Source organism: Cyprinus carpio, chromosome B24, assembly GCF_018340385.1.
Source record: "Cyprinus carpio isolate SPL01 chromosome B24, ASM1834038v1, whole genome shotgun sequence".
NCBI classification, from domain to species: domain Eukaryota; kingdom Metazoa; phylum Chordata; class Actinopteri; order Cypriniformes; family Cyprinidae; genus Cyprinus; species Cyprinus carpio.
Genome location: NC_056620.1, coordinates 1,622,781 through 1,647,442, shown reverse-complemented (window position 1 = coordinate 1,647,442; position 24,662 = coordinate 1,622,781). Strand labels below are relative to the sequence as shown.

Sequence of the window (24,662 nt, the reverse complement as noted above, 5' to 3'; positions counted from 1 at the left end):
TCCGGTGTTTTCAAGAAAAAGCCATGACTAGTTTCTCCAACAGTGCATTATATCAAAAGCATTAAGTTAAGTTACCCAATCATTATTGATTGTAATAGTCATGTGTGCTATCCATAGTAGTGAAATATATTTTAAAAATACCATAGTATTAGCATGTAGAAAAGAAAGAAAGAAAGAAAGAAAACAATGCATTACTATTATACCATGTCCAAATATCATGGTAATACTATGTAAACAGTGAAACTGTGCCACAGTTATCTTAAAAGTCTACTTTTTCTCATTTTACCTTTTTTTTTTGTCATAGTCCAATGATTTCAGGTTCATTCAGTCATGTTAAATCATGTATTTATGTATAATCATTTATACTGCTTGTTTTGAAAGTGAATCCACTGCTTATAATTGTTGTCTTTCTGTTGTAGATGGACCTGAAGCTACTTTTCATATCAGCATTATTAGGGATCGTTTGTTGCAGCAGCGCACAGCAAGGTAATGTGATGAACTCTCACATCACTGTTGTTTCTAACACTAATGCAGTGTATTTCTGTCTAGTGTACTGTAACTCTGTCCGACTCCTTCAGAATTAATAAGCACTGGGTTTCTATGAGGATAACTAATCGTCCTCTCTTCAGAGCGAGCGGTTAAATACTGATGTCATTACTCAGAGCTCGCTCCACCCAGCGCGGTCGGAGCATTATCCATAATGGAAAACACAGAGTAGTCATCTTGGCTCCAGTTACAGCGAGCCGGAGTGATGGAAATGAATGGAAGCTGTAGATGTGAAATGCTCTCCGTCTCTTCTGTTCTGCAGAGGGCAACGAGTGCATCAAAGCCAATGCTTTGTCCTGTGGCGAGTGCATACAAGTGGGGGCTAAATGTGGATGGTGCACTGATACAGTGAGTAGCGTTCAGATGCCACGGTTATTCTGTTCTTTAACCCTTCAAACACATTTCTTGACACAATATAGCAATAAACAATCAAACAAACACTCAAGCTTTCTAAGCTTTTAATGCCTTTAATAATAATTCAAACAAATAATGCACTTCAAACAAGTACTGCAGGTACCATAATTCAGAAAAACAAAAAAAAAAAATAATTTCAAAAAAAATTCTACATTACTTTATTCATTTCTATAATAAACACAACCAGTAAATCATTTATAATTGTATAGGATGTGCTTCATTTCTTTATTGTTTTCTATGAGAAACACAACCATTCATTTTTTTAAATAAATTAATAATTTTATTCAGCAAGGACAAGTTTCCACAAAAATATTGTGCAGCACAATTGTTTTCAACATTGATAATAATCAGAAATTTTTTTAGCAGCAAATCATCATATTAGAATGATTTCTGAAGATCATGTGACACTGAAGACTGGAGTAATGATGCAGAAAATACAGCTGCGCATCACAGAAATAAATTACATTTTAAAGGGGTCATATGACGTTGCTAAAAAGAACGTGTATTTGGTGTATTAATGCAATTTGTTTATGCAGTTTAAGGTTCAAAAAACAGATTATTTTCCACATAATGTACATTATCGTTGCGTACGTCGTTGCTCCTCTATGCACCGCTTTTCTGAAACACGTCGATTTTTACAAAGCTCATGGTTCTGAAAAGCAAGGTGTGCTCTGATTGGTCAGCGATCCAGTGCTTTGTGATTGGCCGAATATCTCAAGCGTGTGACGGAAAAGTTACGCCCCTCACCATACTGTGGTGCTGTGTGTCCCGGAGCAACGAGACAAAACCAGTAAAACCCATTACAAACGAGGCATTTGTTGCATCCAGTGGGGACATCATTACTGATTATAATGACTTGTACTGTCTTTTTACGTATTGCATTGCGTATCGCGGCGCATAAACATAAAACATATGTCTGCATTTGTGATCGGAGAAACAACAAACAACAAGCACTACTCTACACTGCTCAAAACTCGCGTTTGAATCATCAGTGGCAAATTCTTTAAATATGAAAACGTACTTACAGGCTGTGAGTCAGAAGCGGCAGACTGTCCTTGCAAAGTCTGAACTGCCCAACTTTATAGAAACAGCCTTTGTGCACAGCATCCCAGAATCAGGAAACAGTCCTCTTGCTCCATAAAATGTGCTGCTCACATCTGAATATTTGGGTTGAACTGTTCTGGAACAGTGTTGAAATACAACTTAACCACTGATTTCTAGTCGTGTCCTCTTTTGGAAAACCAAACAAAGTAGCTTCGCTTTCACTTTGGGTTTGAGACTTTAGTCTTTGCAACTTTAGGGATCTTATCTATGCACGAACAGCTTGTAACACTCCTACGAGAAAGGGAAACTTGAAATTGCATCATATGACCCCTTTAACAGATATTCACTTAGAAAACAGCTATTTGAAATTGCAATAAAATTTCACAATATCACAGTGATAATATTCATAAAAAAGAAACCAAGGTAATTCACCACAAACAGATGTTGAAGGAAACAAGAAACTTGACAAAAGAAGCAATTAAATAAAAACATTTTAAAGCACTAAAATATTTTTACAATGGATCTGTGTTTCATCAACATCTTCAAGTAATCTGACATGCTTAGATCACATAATACAAGTAGTAACAGCTGTTATATTTACTGTCCATCAGGAGTTTCTGAAGCAGGGAGAGCCGACGTCGGCGCGCTGTGATGAGCTGGAGTCGCTCAGGAAGAGAGGCTGTGACGCCGCCAGGATCGAGAACCCTCACGGGAGCCAAAAGATCCTCAAGAACAAAGCAGTGACCAACCGCAAGAAAGGAGCGGAGAAACTCCGACCCGAGGACATCACTCAGATCCAGCCTCAGAAACTCAGCCTCAACCTCAGATCTGGTGCAAACTCACAATCTCAAATCCTTGCTGGTTTTTATTGATCTGTGCAAGTTATTTTGGGAATACTAATGGATTTGTTGTGCTATGCCTATAGGGGAACCTCAGAATATCAAACTGAAGTTCAAGAGGGCAGAGGACTATCCCATAGACCTGTACTATCTGATGGACCTGTCCTACTCCATGAAGGATGACTTGGAGAACGTCAAGAACCTAGGGACTAGTCTGATGAAGGAAATGTCCAAGATAACATCAGACATCATAATAAAATCAAAACAAAACACTTGCCTCTATTATATACATGCTTTAAACATGTAATAACACACACACACACACAAATACTAACTCACACAAACAAAAAAAAACACACACACACACACAAGTCTAAGTCTATAAAAGCTTTCAAGGATATATTTTAAATAAAATGTTTGAATGTTAATTTACACAAACCACATACATCTTTCCATTAAAAATGTCTTATTTTATATCTAATGAAAGTTTATATGTTTATGGTTCCCTGATGTTGGTTAATGGTCAACTGACAACAAGTGTTTTATTATGTATAATTATATAATTGATTTTATTTTTAAATTGTTTATTTAAAGTACAGGGCACAATTTAGTCATACAATATATAAAATTAAAATTAAATATTATAATAATTGTATTAATTATATAAAAAAAATGAAGACAGAAATATGCTATTGTAATACAATTGTATTTTAGAAATTTAATATTAGATCATTATTATAATTTATTATACTAAATTCTTTCAAATGTTAAACCCCTTTTGGTGGAAAACTGCAGGGAGGCCTTTAAGTGTGTGTTTAGTTAGTAAGACACCTGCTGATAAACACCTCTTATTACTGAGAAAATGCTGAAAGACAGAGGAAATAAACACACTTGAATAAAGTCTTTTTCTGGACTCTTTTTAACTAATTTTCATGAAACCTGCTACGAAAACCTTGACTTGGAATTAATGCTGTCAAACAATTAATTGCATCCAAAATAAACGTTTTTGTTTACATAATATATGTGTGTATACTGTGTATATTTATTATGTATATATAAATACAAACACGTGCATGTATAGTTTTAAGAAGAAAAATATGTTATGTTTATATATTAAAAATATAAAATATAAGAATATATAAATGTATAAACGTTATATACACATTATTTTTTTTTTTTTTTTGTGTGTGTGTGTGTGTGTATATATACATAATAAATACACAATGTAATTAAAAACTTTTATTTTGGATGCGATTAATCACGAATAATCGTTTGACAGCACTACTAGAATATAACATTATTATAAAATGCTAAAATAAGACATAATCAAAACTTTCCTCACACTGCCAAAGAGACAAGAGCAGGCATGCATTTCAAGCTAAGATGCTGCTTTGCTCATTTCCGGACAGGTTTCGGCTCTTTTGTGGAGAAGACGGTGATGCCGTATATCAGCACGACTCCAGCAAAGCTCCTGAACCCCTGCACAGTGGACCAAAACTGCACCAGCCCCTTCAGCTACAAGAACGTGCTGAAACTGACCAGCAACGGACAGCAGTTCAACATTCTGGTGGGAAACCAGCAGATATCTGGCAACCTGGACTCACCGGAGGGGGGGTTTGATGCCATCATGCAAGTGGCTGTCTGCGGAGTGAGTGGAAGACAACATCGCCGAGGACGTTTACTTACTATGCACTGGGAATATGAATCCTTATTTGGTTGTTTTCAGTGGTTTTGAAATTGAAATGCTGCAGTAATTTGTTCATTTGTGTCCTTGCACCTTCACTCTTTGTATCCCTTGGCCTCATTTTTATCATTCTTCCTGTTGTCTTTTCTCTCTCTCTCTCTCTCTCAGGAGCACATCGGCTGGAGAAACGTCACTCGTTTGTTGGTGTTCTCCACAGACGCAGGTTTCCATTTTGCCGGCGATGGCAAACTAGGTGGAATCGTGCTTCCTAATGATGGGAAATGCCACTTAGAAAACAACATGTACTCCATGAGCCATTATTACGTGCGTATAATCTTCAGCTGATTTTCAGAGCAGACTATCGGATGTCAGACAGATTTAGCAGAGCTTTCATGTCCTTTCCTGACTAGGATTACCCATCCATCGCCCACCTGGTTCAGAAACTGAGTGAAAACAACATCCAGACCATCTTTGCAGTTACAGAGGAGTTCCAGCCTGTTTACAAAGTAGGTCCGCGGATGATCATCTTAATGATGTGTGTGGGAACAGTGTGTGTCTGAGCACAAACACTCATATTTGTCTCTGTTTGGAGCTTGTAGTTTCTTTCCCTGTGAGAATTTGGCTAATTTGTAAAAGTTTCCACCTGGCCTCTAGTCTTTCTCCACACTAATCTAAACGTAGGAAACTTTGGGGTGCTGGTTGGATTCAAACCAACCATTAATGCTCACAAATCATAAAAGTATTAAATGTAAGCACATAACGTTGTTGATGTTGCATGAATGAATACTCAAATCATCCCACACAGCCAAATATAAAAAAGAAATAAATTAAACCAAATATATATTTTTAAATATGTCTCAAAATATGCAAAACATGGCCAAATAATCAACATTTTCTAAAATGTGTTTCAAAATATATTTACATAAATATATTCTGTGCTATTTTTGTTAATAATAATAATGTTTGTTTTGCTATGTTGCATAATAATGATAATTTATATATAATAATTTAAACATTATTAAATCATTATTTTGATCTCTAATAGGCTGTTCTATCCATATTTGCATAAATGTAAATGCAGGCTAAAGTAAGATTGTAAATGTATTTTCTTGCCCCTGAAATACATTTTTAAATATTTTGTGGTATATGAAGGTTGAAACTAAATATATTCTTAATTTCAAAAATATATTTAACTGAGCTTCACTATTTACAACATATATTTAGCATATATTTAAAATATATTTTGCCCAGAATGTATTTATTAATTTATTTTATTATTATTATTTTGTCTGTACAGTATGTGAATTTTTGAGGCAAGATATGCTATTACTTTTCTAAGTGATCAGTCTTTTAATATTCACCTGCTGAATGATAAAACAGGCAGCAAAATCCCATAGATGTGCACTGAACGAGCCATAGCTGGAGACTGTAATTGAATTGTAATATGAAATTCCATATCAAATATTTCACCACTGCGAGACTAAAACTCACAGGCATCTTGAATACTTCTCTGTATTTGGAAAGCCACAAGCCCAAGATAGTTTCCCAGCTTGGAAAGATCTGAACGCCAAGGTCATATTTTCAAGTTCCTGTCTGCAGTTTAACAGGACTGTTGTAAAACAAACACCCCGAGTCCCTGTGCTGAAGATCCATGGATGTTTTTCTATGTTTTTGTTTTTTTTCTCTTTCCACAGGAACTTAAAAACCTGATTCCAAAGTCTGCAGTCGGCACGCTTTCTGCAAACTCCAGCAATGTTATCAATCTCATCGTTGATGCCTACAATGTGAGTGGATGGAGTTTCTTTAGAAATATCTGCCGTCTTTAAAGGAACTGGCCTGATTTCTGTTTCATCTCAGTCTCTTTCCTCAGAGGTGATCCTGGAGAACAGTAAGCTTCCAGAAGGAGTGACCATCACCTATCAGTCGCACTGTAAGAACGGAGTGGTGAACGAGGGAGAGAGCGGAAGGAAGTGCTCTAACATCTCCATCGGAGACGAGGTGAAGCCACTTCAACACAAACGCATCAATTGTCATCCACAGCAGAAGCCGCCAGCCTGTAGTTTCTGACTCGTTTTCTGTTTCCACTGCCTTCCCAGGTATCATTCAACATTAATATCACGGCTCAAGGCTGCCCCAAACAAGACAAACCTGAAAGCATTAAGATCAAGCCCCTGGGCTTCACCGAGGAGGTGGAGATCTTGCTCAGCTTCATCTGCGAGTGTGAATGTCACAAACACGGCATCGAGAACAGTGACATGTGTCATAACGGCAACGGGACGTTTGAGTGTGGAGCCTGCAGGTGAGTCTCTCCTCACATAACAGTCCTGCGTTTGCTCAGAAAACACATCTGTGTTTCATTGCTAAATAACATTGTATGGTTTCCTGGAAGGTGAAGCAAGTTGCAAAATTAATTTTAAAGGGATAGTTCACCCAAAAATGAAAATTCTGTCATTAATTACTCACCCTTGTATCATTCCAAACCTGTAAGACCTTACACAAATTAAGATATTTTTGATGAAATCCAAGAGCTGTCTGACCCTCCAGAGACAGCAAGGATCCTAACACGATCAAGATCCAGAAACGTAGCAACGAGATCGGTAAAATAATCCATGTCACATAACAGGTTCGACCGTAATTTTACGAAGCTACGAGAATACATTTTTTGCACAAAAGAAAAAAATAATACTTTATTCAACAAGTATTCTCATAGCTTTGTAAAATTACAGTTGAATCCCTGATGTCACATCGGTAAAATAATCTGTAAAATCCATACTTGTTCCAATACTTGTTGAATAAAGTATTTTTTTTTTTCTTTTGTGCAAAAAATTTATTATAGCATTATATTAGATATTTGTCAGCTTTTTTCATTTAATGAAAATTATTGTAATAGTTTTAGTAAACGATAACAACAATTAACAATATATTTTGCATAAAAATAAGACATTTTTTTAAAAAATTCATTGAATATAAGCATATTTTCCCACAAAATTCCCATTTACTATAAACAATGAAAATAAATAAATATATATATATATATATATATATTGTTGTCTAATAAGTCTCATTGTAATTGTTAATTGAATTGTAATTGCTTGGACTTTTTCTCTGTAATTCTCATTATCATAATACATTAATTTAATGCACAGTAAAAAATAAATAAATAAATAAATCTAGAATGCAATGATTTGTCTATATCAGCATACATTAAAGACAATGCAGTGTCAATGAAAATAATATCACAATGCAAAACAAAAATTACTCTTCTGATAAAGATTTACTATTCAAAATACTGTTTTTGTTGATTTAGGGTGAAATATAACACTGTAAATATTTGTAAAAAATTATGCCAAAATATGTGAACTATTGTTACAGTGACTGACATTTTTTGTGGGTGTCTTCTGCAAATCATGGTAAAAACAAATGATAGTCATGTTGCTCAGAAAAATAAATTAATTAATTAAACCGGACACATTCTAATGCACAGAGAAAAAAAAAATAAAGCTGTGTTAAACTTTCATTGTTTTGATGCTTGAAAACCCCTTTTCGTCTTTGACCCATAAACATGTAAGTTAGAGACTTAAGCGTGAGCGGTGTACTCTGCGTCCTCTCAGGTGCAATAAGGGACGTGTGGGCAGGCAGTGCGAATGTCGAAAAGACGAGGTGTCCACCGAAGACCTGGACAAGAACTGCCGCAAGGACAACGGCACGGACATCTGCAGCAATAACGGCGAGTGTGTGTGTGGCACCTGTGAGTGCAAGAAGAGGGACAATCCTGAAGAGCGCTACAGCGGCAAATTCTGCGAGTGCGACAACTTCAACTGCGACCGCTCCAATAATAAACTCTGCGGAGGTACGCAAACAGGAAGCTGTTTTCTTTTTAGACCATGCATGTCACCAATACATCAATCAACAGATCGTTAATAGAAGAAAAGCAGCTTGCGTAGCAGGGGAAGACTGTTTGATGATTAGATGAAGGTGGATAATGTGGTGTTTTTCCTGCAGGACACGGCCGCTGTGAGTGCAGGGTGTGTATCTGTGACGCTAACTACACGGGAAGCGCGTGTGACTGCTCTCTGGATGCCTCCACCTGCTTAGCCTCCAACAAGCAGATCTGTAACGGCCGGGGGATCTGTGAGTGCGGGACCTGCAGGTGCACCGACCCCAAGTTCCAGGGGCCCACCTGTGAGATCTGCCCCACCTGCCCCGGAGTCTGCACTGAGCACAAGTCAGTGGAAAACATGCACACGTCTGTGTACACAACGTGTGACCTATTAAACTACATTCAGCTTCAGTGATGAACTGTAACACAACATATGATATGCTGGCTACCACTTACACAGCAAAATATATGTTTTTTTGTTTTTCTGTCTAAAATAGATATAATATATGCTAAGTATATGTTGTAAAACAGCATGGTTTATGAAATATGTGACCCTGGACCACAAAAGCAGTCTTAAGTCTCTGGGGTATATTTGTAGCAATAGCCAACAATACATTGTAAGGGTCAAAATTATCAATTTTTCTTTTATGCCAAAAATCATTAGGATATTAAGTAAAGATCATGTTCCATTAAGTTATTTTGTAAATTTCCTACTGAAATGTATTAAAACTTAATTTTTGATTAGTAATATGCATCGCTAAGAACTTCATTTGAACAACTTTAAAGATGATTTTCTCAATATTTAGATTTTTTTGCACCCTCAGATTCCAGATTTTCAAATAGTTGTATCTCAGACAAATATTGTCCTCCTAACAAACCATACATCAATAGAAAACTTATTTATTCAGCTTTCAGATGTTGTATAAATCTTAATTTAAAAAAATGACCCTTATGACTGGTTTTGTGGTCCAGGGTCACATATATATATATATAAATATATATATTTTTTTTTTTTTTTTTTTTTTTTCAAATTTTAAATATTTTTGTTTAAATCTCCAAATGGCAAAATATATTATAAAATGTGCAAGTGGTAAGAAAGTACATTCCCAATCTTAAAATACATTTTGCAAAATATGTTTTTTAAAATACATAAACTCAGCTAATTCAAACAATTATTTATAGCATCCATTAAAGACAATAGAATGTCTATGTCATAATAAAAAAAAAATTCTAAATAGTTTCATATTTCTTTTATTTTTAGGGTGAAAAATGACAAGTATCCTTTGATGTAAACAGAAATATAATATAATATATATATATTATATCTATATATTATATATATAACATTTTTAGTGATTTATATATATATATATATATATATATATATATATATATAAAATCATATATAGGCACCATAGTATATACAGTATCAGTAAGAAGTTAACATATTAGGACATTTTTTTTTGTATAAAGAAGTCTCATATTGTGTATTATGTGTGTGTTTTAATACATTAAAATATATTTAAATAATATTATTAATCATTAATTATTATTATTAATAATTACTATAATTTCAACTGTTGTGGTATTAGTACAGTTGGTAGAGATATACAGTATTTATTTTATTTGTCCTTTGTTACAGGTTTTAAATGTCCTATTATATAACCATACATATGCATATATGCAAAACCCTAATCCTATTCCTAGCCATATAGAAGTACATAGTTAATTATATTACTCAGTACTTAAATATGTATAATCACTGTAGAAGTTTAATTTGTCATCATAGTTAAGCAAAGCACATCCTTTATATGTTTTGGAAAGAAGTCCCACCATCATATGTGTGTGTGTCCTGTCCTCAGGGAGTGTGTGTGTTTGGCACAGGAGAGAAGAAAGACACTTGTGAGAGAGACTGTGTGTGAAGGACAGAGATAAACTCCCTCAGTGCAGGCCTTCCCCCTCATGCACTGCAAGGAGAGAGACGCCAACGACTGCTGGTTCTACTACACCTACGCCGTCAACAACACGGAGAAGGAGGTGCACGTGGTGGAGACTTTAGGTGAGGCTTCGTATCAATACAAAGAAGAGACAGTGTGCAAGGACCTTTAAGTCTCAATCCCAAAGAGATAAGGACTCCTCCACACCTCATTCAAACACGCCCCACAAATCTACATCTCTAGCTATGTTTCCATCCAAAGATTCAGATTAAATTTATGTGCAAAACTGGAATATCGCATTAAACATTTGCGAATAAAGCACCTTTCCATCCAACGAGTCCAAGAGAACAACAGCGTCACTCCCTGGTAAGAAAACTAGAAGCCACTTAATATAATAATAATGATAAATGATAGCTGCAAGCAGCAATTACGGGGCCAAGTACTACAGGAGCGAGTTTCAGACAAACGGCGGAAATGAGTAATTAAAAACGTTTTAAGATTATTTTCCAAAAAGGCTTGAAAACAATAAAGACAATAACAATAGGATTTTATTGGCTTATCATGTTTGACCAGTAGGTGGCGCTGTTACCAAATTAGTGTAGAATGGTCAGTGTGAGGTGACTATTGCATAACAATATATGGTGTCAGTATGTCAAAGCTTTAAAGAGATATAGCCTCGGAGTCATTTTGACACAGTGCTTAAAGTTTATAGCGGCGCTGTACGAAAACGGTTGCGTCTATCGACACGAAATCCATAACTTTTTGTCAGCACAGTCTGAAGATCATCTGACTCGATTTTGGTGAAAATCGGACCAAAGGTTGATGAGGAGAGCAAAAATGTAGGTTTTCAACATGAATCAAAATGGCCGACAGGAAGTTCAGCTTACTCTGGCATATTTGGTATCTATGTTGTCGGCATAAGCCAGGGAATATTTTGAGACCGTTTCATTGCAATAGGCTAATGCAATTAAAAGGTATTAGCATTTTTTATAAGTGCAAGCATTAATGGTTAATGAATGGTTTATTACTCTTGAACAATAGGTGGCGCTGTACCAAATTGATGTGGCATGGTCAGTGTGAGGTGTCAATGGCACATACAAAGTTTGGTGCAAATATGTCAAAGCTTTGCAGAGATACAGCCTCAGATGTATTTTGGCATCTTACGAACAAATTCGTTGATGCAATAAACGAAAACCATTTCGTATATCAACACGAATTCCATAACTTTTTGTCAGATCGCTGAAGATTATCGGAGTCAAATTTGGTGAAAATCGGACTAACGGTCTAGGAGGAGTTCGAAAAAGTAGATTTTCAACATGAATCAAAATGGCAGACAGGAAGTATGGCCAATTTTGTCATAATTGTATCGATGTTCTCGGCATGACCTAAAGAATATAGGGAGACCACTTTCATTTCAATAGTCTAATTTATAAGTTATTAGCATTTTTTAGATATTTCATTACAACTATTGACCACAAGGTGGCGCTGCCATCAAACTTTTTAAGTAACATCAGGGCATGGAGCCAAACATTTTTGTAACTTATTTTCGTAACGATACGATAATGCGTTCAAAAAATACAGCATTTTAAAAAATTAATTTAAAATGGCCGACGCCTAAAATGGCTGACACAGGAAAATTGGATATCATTCGACTCGACATGACCCACTGAATCTAAAGACCTGTTGTGTGATTTTTTGGCAAAACCATTCAGAAGTTATAAGCAAAAATGGTGCATTTTTTGTATCTCCTGACCACTAGGTGGCACTGCGCCGAGACACTGCAGCTAGTCTCAGGTCATGTTTGTTATAACACACACCAAGTTTGGATACGCCAAACTGTTGCGGAGATATAGCCTCACATGCATTTTTGCGTGCTTTTCATCAAATTTGTTCACGTGTCATTCGAGAACGGTAGAACGAATCAACTTGAATTCCATAACTTTTTGCCAGCATGGTCTGAAGATGATCTGAGCCAATTTTTGTGAAAATCGGACTAACCGTCTAGGACGAGTTCGAAAAAGTAGGATTTACGAACAATAAAAATATAGCTAAAAAAACTAAACCTTGCGATTTTTGAATTTTGGTTTCCATTGGCATGAGCCAAGGATTCAGAGAAAAAAATATAACTTTCCTTCTGCTACCTTATGGTTCAAAAGTTATTAGCATAAAGATATTGAAAAATTTGGACAAGTGGTGGCGCTAGAGACTTGGAGTTAGAGACTCCAAATTTGCTATGGTTAATGTTCAGACTGTCCTCTATCAGGGTACCAAATTTCACAACTTTCCCGCAGCGGTTCTATGGGCTGACATATACTTGCGGCGGAAGCGGAAGAATAATAATATAATAATAGGAATCCTAACGGATACAATAGGTGCCTAAACACCTTCGGTGCTTGGCCCTAATGACTTGCACCTGAGAGCGAGCAGACGAAGCACAGTAGATGCAGTCATTGCTTTCGAAGGTGGATGCTGCTGTTTGGGAATGTAGTTGTGTAAAACAATTATACAGAAATACTTTGACGTCAGATTAGCACAGGCATTTCAGAATGACCGTAACAACATATTTATCCTACTCAAATATCCTAAAATTTATGCGCATCTTGGCATTTCCATCCAGCATTTTTTATGTGAAATTCCAAAATGCACATAAAAATAGGTAGATGGAAACATAGCTACTGTATGGGAAGATTTGCATAACGCCGGCCAAATGTTTATGCAAAGGCGGCGTAACTTTTATTCTCGCTGTAGTATTAGCTGCATCCCAAATGACACACTATACACTCATACACTATGTACTTATGCACTATGTACTCAACCATGTAGTGTATGAATTATATAAGATTATTTTGTCATTCATAATCGCCGTCTGATAGCCCCTCCCCCTTCGTTACGTAATTAAAGCTGCGACAGTTGAGTGCATGAAGTGTCCAACATTCCACACTTCGTTTTTTCGGTTATTTAAGTGCACCATCCTGGTGTTTATAGTGCAAATTCTTTTTGGAATTTTCAGTGTGAATGCACTATTTATACTACAAAACGTCATAGAATAGTGCATAAGTACGCGATTTGGGACACACCTACAGCTGTCATGTAGACAATGTGTGTTTCCAAATATGGCAAGGGGCATGACATTTCTGTCACACGCTTGAGGAATTCAGCCAATCACAACGCACTGGATAGCTGGCCAATCAGAGCACACCTTATGTTTCAGATCGATGAGCTTTGTAAAAATCGATGTGTTTCAGAAAGGCGGGGCATAGAGGAGAAACAATAATGTACAGTTTGTGGAAAATAATGTTTTTGTACCTTAAACGCATCGCATTACACCAAATACACCAAATAATGTTCTTTTTAGCATCATCATAAGACCCCTTTACTGAAGTGACGTGTGCTTGGTTTGGCAGAGTGCCCGGCGGGTCCTGACATCATTCCCATCGTAGCGGGCGTGGTCACAGGCATCGTTCTGATTGGTCTGGCTCTGCTCCTGATCTGGAAGCTGCTCATGATCATTCACGACCGCCGCGAGTTCGCCAAGTTTGAGAAGGAGAAGATGAACGCCAAGTGGGACACGGTATGAAAAAAAAAAAAAAAATTTAAACTGAACCAAGAAATCTTTTCTTTTTTTTAATCTTTCCAAAATTCCAAGATTGTTTCATCAGAGGTCTGGTTTTCCTCTTTACGAGTGCTCCGTCTGGATTTTAGAGCAGCTGTGGAAATAAAGCAAAGGCTTCTGGATTTTCAGGGCCTGGTTTCTCTGGGTGTGTCGTGGGCAGCTGCGGTCAGTCAGGATGATGCACTGCTGCCCTCTGCTGGCTCACTTTCTGAGCAGATCTGTGTGCACATGTGAAAAAGAAGTGCACTTAATTGTACTAAATGAGCACTGATTAACAGAATTAAACTAAAATTGACAAAATGGCAAATGGTCCAGCCAAGCTCAAATGCAGATGGTGTTCACAAAGGATCCAGGTCTCTTAAATATCCAGTTTGTGATTGATAACAGGTGGATCCAATTTACCTGTAAATATAGAAAGGAACAACAACAGAACCAAAACAAACCCCATAACAGTGTACTTCAGTTCTCAAAAGAAAATGTTTTAAATCTGTACTTAAATAAAAGATGCATATAGACACTCTCATGACTGTTTAACACACTTTTGTAATAATGTCAAATAATGCACAAATTTAAGTGCATTTTAAATCATTGTTTTAATCATCTTTTTGTCATGCTTTAAAGAAATACACTCGATTTTACAAATATATTTAAATACATGACATTCATGTTTCATTGAAGTATTTTAGTTCACCATTAATGTTTGTACACTTTAACCATATTTCAAAGGCAATAGACGTAATTATGAAATTACACAAAGATGTAAACACTTACTCTGAAGTTCAGCTAATTGCATGTAATATACATTTAATCTGTAATACATTTTCATTTAATTGCAAATTACATTGTCCGACAGTGTCCAAAAATATTAGTATATTAATTTCAAAATATATTATTGTCATAATAAATAAGCTAAAGTGTGCAGAAGTGTATTTCTTTTTCACAAGGGCATTCTTAGGCAAGTGCAGTTCAGAATCTGCTGATTCACAGGGAATGTGGTGTGAGGGTATTTAATAAGGTACTTATTCAGTGTTGTAACAGGTACATGAAACCTGATTAGGATGTGTTTAGAGCTGAAAGAGCAACTTTATCAAAACGTCTTTATAACCAGTGTAATTTACTTAATATTTGTTATTCTAATTTATAAGATTCACTGTTAGTAAATTATAACATTTTATATAATTCATAAGACAAATGGTTCATTTCTGAATTATTAAGTTAATTAAATTGAAATGGAACTTCAGACATAAATACAAGGTTTTCAGTGGCAGCTGATCGGATAAAAGTTTTTTTTTTCTGGGTTTAACTATGTTTTTATTTCATATTTTATGCATTTATTTATTTTGATTTTTTAAAAACCTTTTATTCCATCTTCATTTATACTCCACATGCATGCTTTGGCTCCTTCTCGCTTGATGTTCATGAAATCTCTCCATCTCTCTAAGATCTCCATCCCTTTTATTCTCCGTCTGTTGTCCATAATTTCAGCTCTTCTGTTGCTTCATCTGTGGTTGATGTGTTGTCTGTCCCTGTCCACTCTCAGACAGAGAATCCAATTTACAAGAGCCCTATTAATAAATTCAAGAACCCAAGCTATGGACGTAAAGCTGTGGCTCTATAAGTTTGTATACCTCTTCTCTTTCTGCATGGCTTTTTTTCTGTATGTGTGTGTGTTTCTGTACCTGACCACCATTTGTTATTTACATATATATTCCATCCTTGAAACAAAATATTGATATATTTATAAATGGAAGTGTTTATGGTATAACTCACTAATCGGCTACAGCATGTGCATCAGTGCTGTGTCATATTTAATGAGCGTTTCACAGAATAATTTGGCTTTCTTCCCTGGATGATAATATGTTCATCAAAACATATATGAGTAATGTATAACTGCATGTTGTTGTTTTTTTTTACCTTTTTATTTCAAGGTTTATTGCACTTTCTTGGGGTGTAAATGCATTTAGACGACATGTTGAAGTTGAATTGGGCTGTATATTTGTTTCTTAGTTTTAAAATCTGATTTGTGTGTGTTTGACAGGGAGAGAACCCCATCTACAAGAGTGCCGTCACAACTGTGATCAACCCCAAATATGAAGGCAAATAAAGGACATGGGCATCTCACACATGAATGTTTTGGAAGGGATAGGTTTGCAGATATCCTCAGTTTTCCTTTAAATAGTTTATTTTCTCATTGTATGTCATTCTTTTAGAACAGTATTGTAGCTAGTAGTATTTTATGTTGAACTGGCTGCTTCTCGTCCCTTGCAAACGTGTCTAGTTTGTATAGTCTTTCTATTTACATCAGTTTTTCTTCTTTTAAACCCTGTGTACTTTCACACATTCACTCTTTTCAAACTGAACAGATATTTGTGCCTTTGCATCAAGTGCTGCGTTGCAATGGGATCCTTGAATCCCACCTCAAAAATTGCAAAAACTCAAATGCCATTTAAAATCATCTTATGATTTTTTTATTATATTCTATCCTGTTCTTTCTGCATTCAAACTTCTTTAAGTCATATATTTGCATAAGAAACTATCTGACCGGTGTATATGTGATTTTATTTTTTTATGGGGGTGGGGGGGGGGTTTGGCTGATGCAAGTTTGGTTTGATATGCTAATAATCTATGCATATTCATTTACTGTCAGACGCTTCTTGCATTACATGCCAAAAACGTCCTTGATTTTAGTGTTTGCAATTTGTTTCCCACTTATTATTGCTCTTAGAAAATCATTATGGCACGTGTCTTGTGTTTAACTGAAATGTCTGTGTATTTTATGTTATGAAGGATTATTTGTTGAATTATTATGTGGCTCTTGATGAGTATCAGTGTATTCAGGTGATATCCTGTAGTTTGTAGCCAAATGTCCTTAAACCGCTCATTAGAAATGAGCACAATTATTAATACCTACAAATTTCAAATATGTTTTCAGTTAGTATATTTTAAATGAAAAAAAAAGGATGTTGTAATTTACATATTTGAAATCTGAGATAAAGCTCTTTGTTGTTAAAACAATTACCTGGGGAAAAAAAATATATAATTAGAGTGTAGTTTTGTGTTCAAATGTTCATATCATATGCTCAAATGGTACAACAACCTTTTATTTTTAATTATTTTAACAATACGTAATCAGGAGATGAAGTCATTTAAATCTACAGGAATGCTTAATATAATAAAATGTCAAGTTTAAGGATGATAAATAGATGGTCTGCCACAAAACCCAATCTACTAGCTTGAGTAGCTTTTTTTAAGTGCCCTTTTCTGGTCTTCTTAATATTGCCATTTTGAATTTATTTATTAAAACAAAATCTAAAAGACTGTGGTCATGTCTTTATTTTTTTTATTTTATTTTTTTCAAACTTAGTAGACATCAAAAAGATTTATGTTAGCATTTTTTAGGGTTACTGATCATGTGCTTATAATTAAGAATTATATGACATTTTAAAAAAATGTGCATTTCTGAATTAAAATTGTAATAATTGCTGTTATTATTATTAATGTTTCTCTAATATAACTTCAGAATAGCATACTATGCCATACTATTAACTACATTTTGTATATGCAGCAGGATATCTAAAATATAATAAAATTACAACTTAACTCTTTAGACAGAACATTATTTCCCAGATGTGCTCGACTGAGGGTTATGAATGGATTTTTTTTTAAATTAATTTTAACATCGTTCCTGACTCATTTGACTGGATTACCGAAGATTTATATTACGATTTTGATTAAAAATGCTAAATATCCATATTAATTTCTGAGATTACCACTCGTTGCACGAAACATGCCACATGAAGAGGTTTAATGAGAACAGTGTAACAAATTATCATTCCATACTGTATGTCGTTTTACATATAAATACTTGTACATGGAAGTATTTTACTAGTACTCCATTATGAGTGTAAATTAAGTGCAGAAACAGACATTAACCAACAGAGGGCAGCAGCAGATAATAAAAACAGCTGCTTACAGAATCACAATCACCATTGACTCACTGAACCAGTGAGAGTGGACTCATTGTACCACTAACCAATTCATTCATAACACACTGTAGACTATGACCACAGAACAATAACTGACAGCTATGTACACAACACACACTAAGCTGAGTTTCAGGCTGTGTCCTATTATCATTTACAGATGACACTGGGAGGGTGTTTCACCAGACCAGCCCTGTGTGATCACGAGGAAACCACATGACAGCGAATTGATTAGCTTTATATTAGACACAACCTCTTACTTATTGTGCTAATCTATAGTGAACAAGCACTGGCATGTCAGCAAGTTATTTTTTAATATATAAACGTATAGTTTTTCCCTACCCATGCACGCTGACAGCACTTTATTTTCCCTACCCATGCAAGCAAAATGAGGTTTTGTGTGACTCAGCTGCAACAACAACCACATATTTACCATCCATCTCGCTGAGTAATTGATTTCATCTTTGCCATTTCATGATCCATTTGTTTGTATAGTAGTGATTCATACTAACAACTGAAATAAGTTATGAGTGTGGTTATCACGAGGGTAATGCACATCTGACTCGAGATGTTCTTAGGTTAATGGTTCTTGCTAAGGATTTATTTAGGGGGGAATCTATTAAGCATCATTGAGCTTATTGGTGTGAATAAGCAATACTTTGGATCCTCTTAAAGACATGTCTCATTCAAATATAGCTAATCTCTCAAAGAACTGACATCTGGATGCATCTGGTGGATGCCTTAAAGGGTTACTTCTCCACAAAATTAAAATTTAGTCATTATTCACTCACCCCCATGTCGTTCCAAACCCGTAAAAGCTTCGTTCGTCTTCCGAAACAATTTAAGATATTTTGGATGAAAACAGGGAGGCCTGTGACTGTCCCATAGACTGCCAAATAAATAACAGTGTCAAGGTCCAGGAAAGGATGAAAAGCATCATTAAAATACTCCATCTGCCATCACTGATTCAACCGTAATGTTGAATAAAGTCGTTATTTTTGTTTTCTTTGTGTACAAAAAGTATTCTTGTCGCTTCATAACATTACGGTTGAATCAGTGATGGCAGATGGAGTATTCTGACGATGCTTTTCACCCTTTCCTGGACCTTGACACTGTTATTTATTTGGCAGTCTATGGGACAGTCACAGGCCTCCCTGTTTTCATCCAAAATATCTTAAATTGTGTTCCGAAGACAAACAAAGCTTTTACGGCTTTGGAACGACATGGGAGTAAGTGAATAATGACTAAATTTTAATTTTGGGATGGAGTATCCCTTTAATGTTCCTGTTTGGAAGCGGTTTTCTTCCAAAGATAATGTTACTATTCCCTGCACTACATCAACCAAAGGAACCTTCCTTTGTTTGCATGTGTTATACTTGTCACTTTCCTAACTGCTCATAGATACAACAAATAAAAGAAAACATTTGATTGTAAATAAGTAGCCCTTTATTAGGTGTTTTTAGCAGCAACATATTGCTTTCACAAAATGAAACATTTACAAATCTCATGTAATCCTTGACTAGCGTTATCTGGGATATTGAATAAAAAAACTTAAGACTTTTAGATAATTTTGAGATTGTCAGTAATGCCCTTTAAAGTGCAAATGCCCATATTTTCCTAGATATTCTGAACAAAGATGGTCTCTTGAAATCAGATATCAGTTTTCTGAAGAAAACTAAGATTTTATAAGTAAAAGAACAGTTCACCCCAAAAGAAAATTCTTTCATCTTATTCACCACTTCTATGGAAAAAAGCAAGTAGTATATTGTTAAAAGTTTTAAAGTTTACATTTAATCATGTAATGGATGGACTCTGGACAACCAGCTAAAGAGCTTTTGTAGAAAACACAACATAAATCAATCCAAATAAACATAGTTCAGACACTTAAACACCAGCTTACTGGTGATGTACAGTGACAATATAATGCATCTCTTTCATGTGATAAATATTATGCTATATGTCATGTAGTTTTTTTTTTTTTTTTTTAATTACAAGAGCATGGTACAGCTCTGCGAGAAGCAACATTACGCACCAGATGTGTCTCAAAACCTAAGGACCTTCCATTGACATGCTACTGCCAAAATTGTGAGTGATGTGTCAGTCTGATGTGCAGTGCACTATTTGCATGACATGTAACTGCTACTGAAGTGGTGGCCTATAAATTCCATCTTAAATCAGTTACAAGGTTAGGCTTAAGATGCTGTTTATGTGTCCATTAATTTCAAACCTCGTTCCTGTAGGGCCTCCATACTGAAGTTCATTTCCAACCTGCTCCAGCACACCTGTCCAGAGGTTCTTAGTAATCCTGAAAAACTTGTTTAATTAGGTTTACAGCTAGACCAGTGGTCTCAAACTCAATTCCTGAATGCTCTGCAGAGCTTAGCTCCAACCAGCTCCAACTCACACCTGCCTAGAGGTTTCTAGTAATCCTGAAGACCTTGATTACCTGGATCAGGTGTGTTTGATTAGGGTTGGAGCAAAACTGTGCAGAGCTGTGGCCCTCCAGGAATTGAGTTTGAGGACACTGAGCTAGACTCTGCAGGAAGATGTCCCTTTATGACCAGAATTTGACACCCCTGAGTTGCAGTGTACAATAGGTCAGGGTTGTGCAATCCTGCTCCTGGAGGGGCACTTTCCAGCAAAGTTTAGCTCCAACCCAAATTAAACAAATTAAAATTAAATCTGAACAAGCTTATTAAGGTCTTTAGTAAAGTTTGAGACCCCAGAGTAGGCAGGAGACCGGTGTTTCCCAAGCTTGTTAGTGGAGACACAGTACATCGGCTCAACAGCTTATACATAGATACTCCAAGACTTGAAATTCATGGGTCAGATAAGGGAGACATCCAAAATGCATACTGTTGGTGTGCCTCCAGGAACAGGGTAGGGAAACACTGCAGTAGACTGCAAGTCAACTCACTAGGTCAGGTGTGTTCAATCCTGCTCCAAGAGGGCCACCCTCCAGTGAAGTTTAGCTCCAACCCTGAATTAAATGCATTCGAACAAGCTTATCAAGGTAGAACATTCCTGGCAGATGTGTTGGAGCTAAACTCCAATACAAAACAGAAGCTAAACAGAACAGTGATCGTTCAGGAGCAGGGTTTGACACCCAAGTTGCTCCAGAATTACAGTCGGCAGAAAACCAGTGATTCCCAAACAAGTTCATGGAGACACAGTACACATTATTGAACTCTTTCTAATCAAACACACCTGATTCAACTCATAAGCTCATTGGTAGAGACTCCCAGAACTGAAAAAGACAGGTCAGATAAGGAAGACATCCAAAATGTGCACTGTTGGTGTGCCTTCAGGAACAATATAGGAAAACACTGCAGGAGACAGCAAGTGAACTCACTAGGTCAGGGTTGTCCAATCCTGCTCCCAGAGGGCCACCTTCCATTAAAGTTTAGCCCCAACCCAAATTAAATACATCTGAACAAGCTAATCAAGGTCTTTACGATCACTAGAAACTTCTGGGCAGTGGTGTTGGACCTAAACTCTGCAGGTCTGTGGTCCTTCAAGAGCAGGTTTGACACCACTGATTTGGCCCAGAGTTTCAGAAGGCAGAAGACCAGTGTTTCCCAAGTCAATTCATGGAGACAAAGTACTCATTTTCAAACTCTTCCTAATCAAACATACTTGATTCAACTCATCAGCTCATTAGTAGAGACTCCAAGACTTGAAATGAGTGGTCAGATAAAGTAGACATCCAAAATGTGTACTGTTGGTGTGCCTCCAGAAACAGTGTTGGGAAACACTGCAGTAGACAGCTAATTGATTCATTAGGTCAGAGGTGATACGTCTGCACCTGAAGGGCCACTGTCCTGCAGAGTTTAGCCCCAACCCAAATTAAATATCTAAACACAAGCTAATCAAGGTATTTGGGCTTACTAGAAACTTCCAGGCATGTGTGTTGGAGCTAAACTCTGCAGGACATTGGTCCTCCAGAAGTGGTGAGTTGCTCCAGAATTTCAGTAGGCCAATGTTTCCCATGCCTGTTTGTGGAGACACAGTACACATTTTCAAACTCTTCCTAATCAAAGATATCTGAATAAACTCATCAGCTTGATAGTAGTGACTCCTAAACTTGAAATGGATGGGTCAAATAAAGGAGACATGTGTACTGTTTGTGTGCCTCCAGAAACAGGGTTGGAAAACACTGCAGTAGAGTGGCCTTTCAGGAGAAAGGGGTCCTTATTAAGCCAGGGGTCACCAGACTCGGCCCTGGAGGCCAGGGGTGCTTCTCAATTCTTATTTGTGCATCCTCGTTTCCTTTCCTCACTTCCTTTCCTTGGGTCTAAGGATGAGACGCTTAATACTCACATTTATGTGTGTTTGTATTTTCTGCCATGTTTAGCACTTGGTGCAGATGTGAAGGGGGAGGATAATTTTATATGTGTGTCACGTTTAGTCAGTAAAACACTTCTGCAAAGGATACACCTGTGTATCCTCGCTCACCTTCGTGGGTGCAATTAGAGAATTGAGATGTCCTGCAATATGGCTGAGTTTGATCTGTTTGCAATGCTGCATTCCAGTTCACTTTTAGACACACACTCACAAACTTCCCTAAGCACTTACCCTTTGGGGGAATCCCCGTCACCATTTTGAAGAGAGTTCCACTTCCTCAAATGGATGAAGGAAGTTTAATTGGACATACCCTTGACCCCTCAATTTTGACCTTGGGAGCGAGTCTGCTTCATGTGCACACTTCAGGTCACTCTGTAGACCACAATGCGACATGGCTATTACATCATCGCAGATCGTGTTTAATTTATCCCCACCCTAAACAACTCTATAATATATATATATATATATTATATATATATATATATATATATATATATATATATATATATATATATTACATTTATAACAGCCCAAGCATATCTATATACATATAGAATGCTGCACCAAAGTATTTTGTAAGGGGAAACGTGTTAACAATAAACCAAATCCATAGCGTATTCTAAGTGATGAAGGGCTTAGGATTTTCCAACTCAGCCCATTCCAAGGATTCAGCCAGTAGTGGGCACTCAAGCAACATAATCAATGACGTACATCCGAATAAACGAGACGGAGAGAAGTTAGCGAGTGAAGGGCATAACAAAAGTGAACTGGAACGCAGCCGAAGTCATATGATGGAGGACGGAGGAGCGAGGAAAAGAGGAGGGATATTGAGAAGCACCCCCGGTGTCCTGCAGAGTTTAGCTCCAACCCTAATTAAACACACCTGAACCAGCTATTCAAGGTCTTACTAGGTATACTTGAAACTTCCAAGCAGGTGTGTTGAAGCAAGTTTGGATCAAGTTTGGTGACTCCTGGACTAAGCACCCCGTATTAGGTTTTGAGACACATCCAACTTGTTGCATCTCATCAGGCAGTCATAGGAATGCAAAAAGTATAAACATCTGTTTTTCAGAGGTCGACACCTCTGGCGTCCCCAACCTGTCCCCTCAGTAGAAAGCAGGTATGGTATGTTCAATTACACAGCGCCTGCAGTGCTGTCGGACCAGTCGAAGTGCCTCAGGTGGCACCTCACACTCCTGTACGTTTAGTAACTGCAGCTCGGGACATCCTGCTGCTAGCGCCATGAGCCCTCTCCCTGTCAAACTCTCGCAGCCTCTCAGACTCAGCCTTCGTAGCCCTTCACAACAGCGTGCTAACACTTCCAGCCCAATGTCCGACACCAGCGGACAGCGTCCAACATCTACGGACCGCAATCGGGAGCAGTTGCGAGCTAAGTGGCTCAAACCTTGGTCCGTTATCCCCTCGCATCCCCGCGCATTCAGGTAGCGGAGCCGCGGACAGTAACGTGCTACATAACGCAGTCCAACATCTGTTATGCGCATACAATGCGCCACGCTCAGATAGCGTAGACGGCCCTCAAGGCGAGCGACCTCACGTAAGCCAAAGTCTCCAATCAGATGGCAGTCGCTAAGGCTTAGCTCACGTAAAGCAGTGCAGTGCAGTGTTAGCTGTCGCAGGGCCTCGTCTGTTAGCCGGCTGCAGCGCCGCAGGTACAGGTGTGTGAGACGCGGACAATGAAATGCAATGGTCCTCAAGCCTTCGTCCTCCAGTGATACACAGTCTGTCATGTCCAGGTGCTGCAGGCCGATCTGCTGTCCATGTAGAGGTGTGAGCTGTAGAGACGCCTCCTCTGTCAGGCTGATACAGGTCACTTTAGGGCAGCCTAGGAAAAGGGAGGAGATATTATCATAACTAGAACAATTAAAAGGATAGGTCACCCAAAAATGAAAATTCTGTCATTAATTATTCGCCCTCATGTCCCTCCAAACCTATAAGACCTTCGTTCATCTTCAGAATACAAATGAATATATTTTTGCTGAATTCCGTATGCAACGTATGTACATGGATATGTTGTTTATGTTCAGATCAAAGAGTAAACAATGTATTCGCATACAAACGTTGCATACGTTGTTTATGAATGTGATACTCTCCAAAATGGCACTATAGGGTGAAGTGGAAGAGACGAATTAATGAATAAAGTCATTATTTTTGTTTTCTTTGCGAACAAATGTATTCTCGTAGCTTCGTAAAATTACGGTTGAACCACTGATGTCACATGGATTATTTTAACGATGTCCTTACTATGTTTCTGGACCTCGATTGTGTTAGGATCCTTGCTGTCTATGGGAGGGTCAGAGAGCACTTGGAATTCATCAGAAATATCTTAATTTGTGTTCCAAAGATGCACAAAGGTCTTA

The 24,662-nt window shown here is 37.1% G+C and overlaps 1 protein-coding gene and 1 pseudogene across 2 annotated transcripts in view; one reads left to right on the top strand and one right to left on the bottom strand.

Moving 5' to 3' along the window:
* Positions 1-17,272, top strand: part of LOC109091967 — a 32,659-nt pseudogene extending 15,387 nt beyond the window's left edge.
* A 2,095-nt stretch (positions 17,273-19,367) lies between these two features.
* LOC109055423 (F-box/LRR-repeat protein 7-like) overlaps positions 19,368-24,662 on the bottom strand; it is a 47,586-nt gene continuing 42,291 nt past the window's right edge. For both annotated transcript variants that reach the window (XM_042752005.1, XM_042752007.1), the window contains one exon: positions 19,368-24,127. In XM_042752005.1, the coding sequence (XP_042607939.1) occupies positions 23,391-24,127 (737 nt within the window). In that variant the 3' untranslated portion in view covers positions 19,368-23,390. The remainder of the gene's footprint in view (positions 24,128-24,662) is intronic.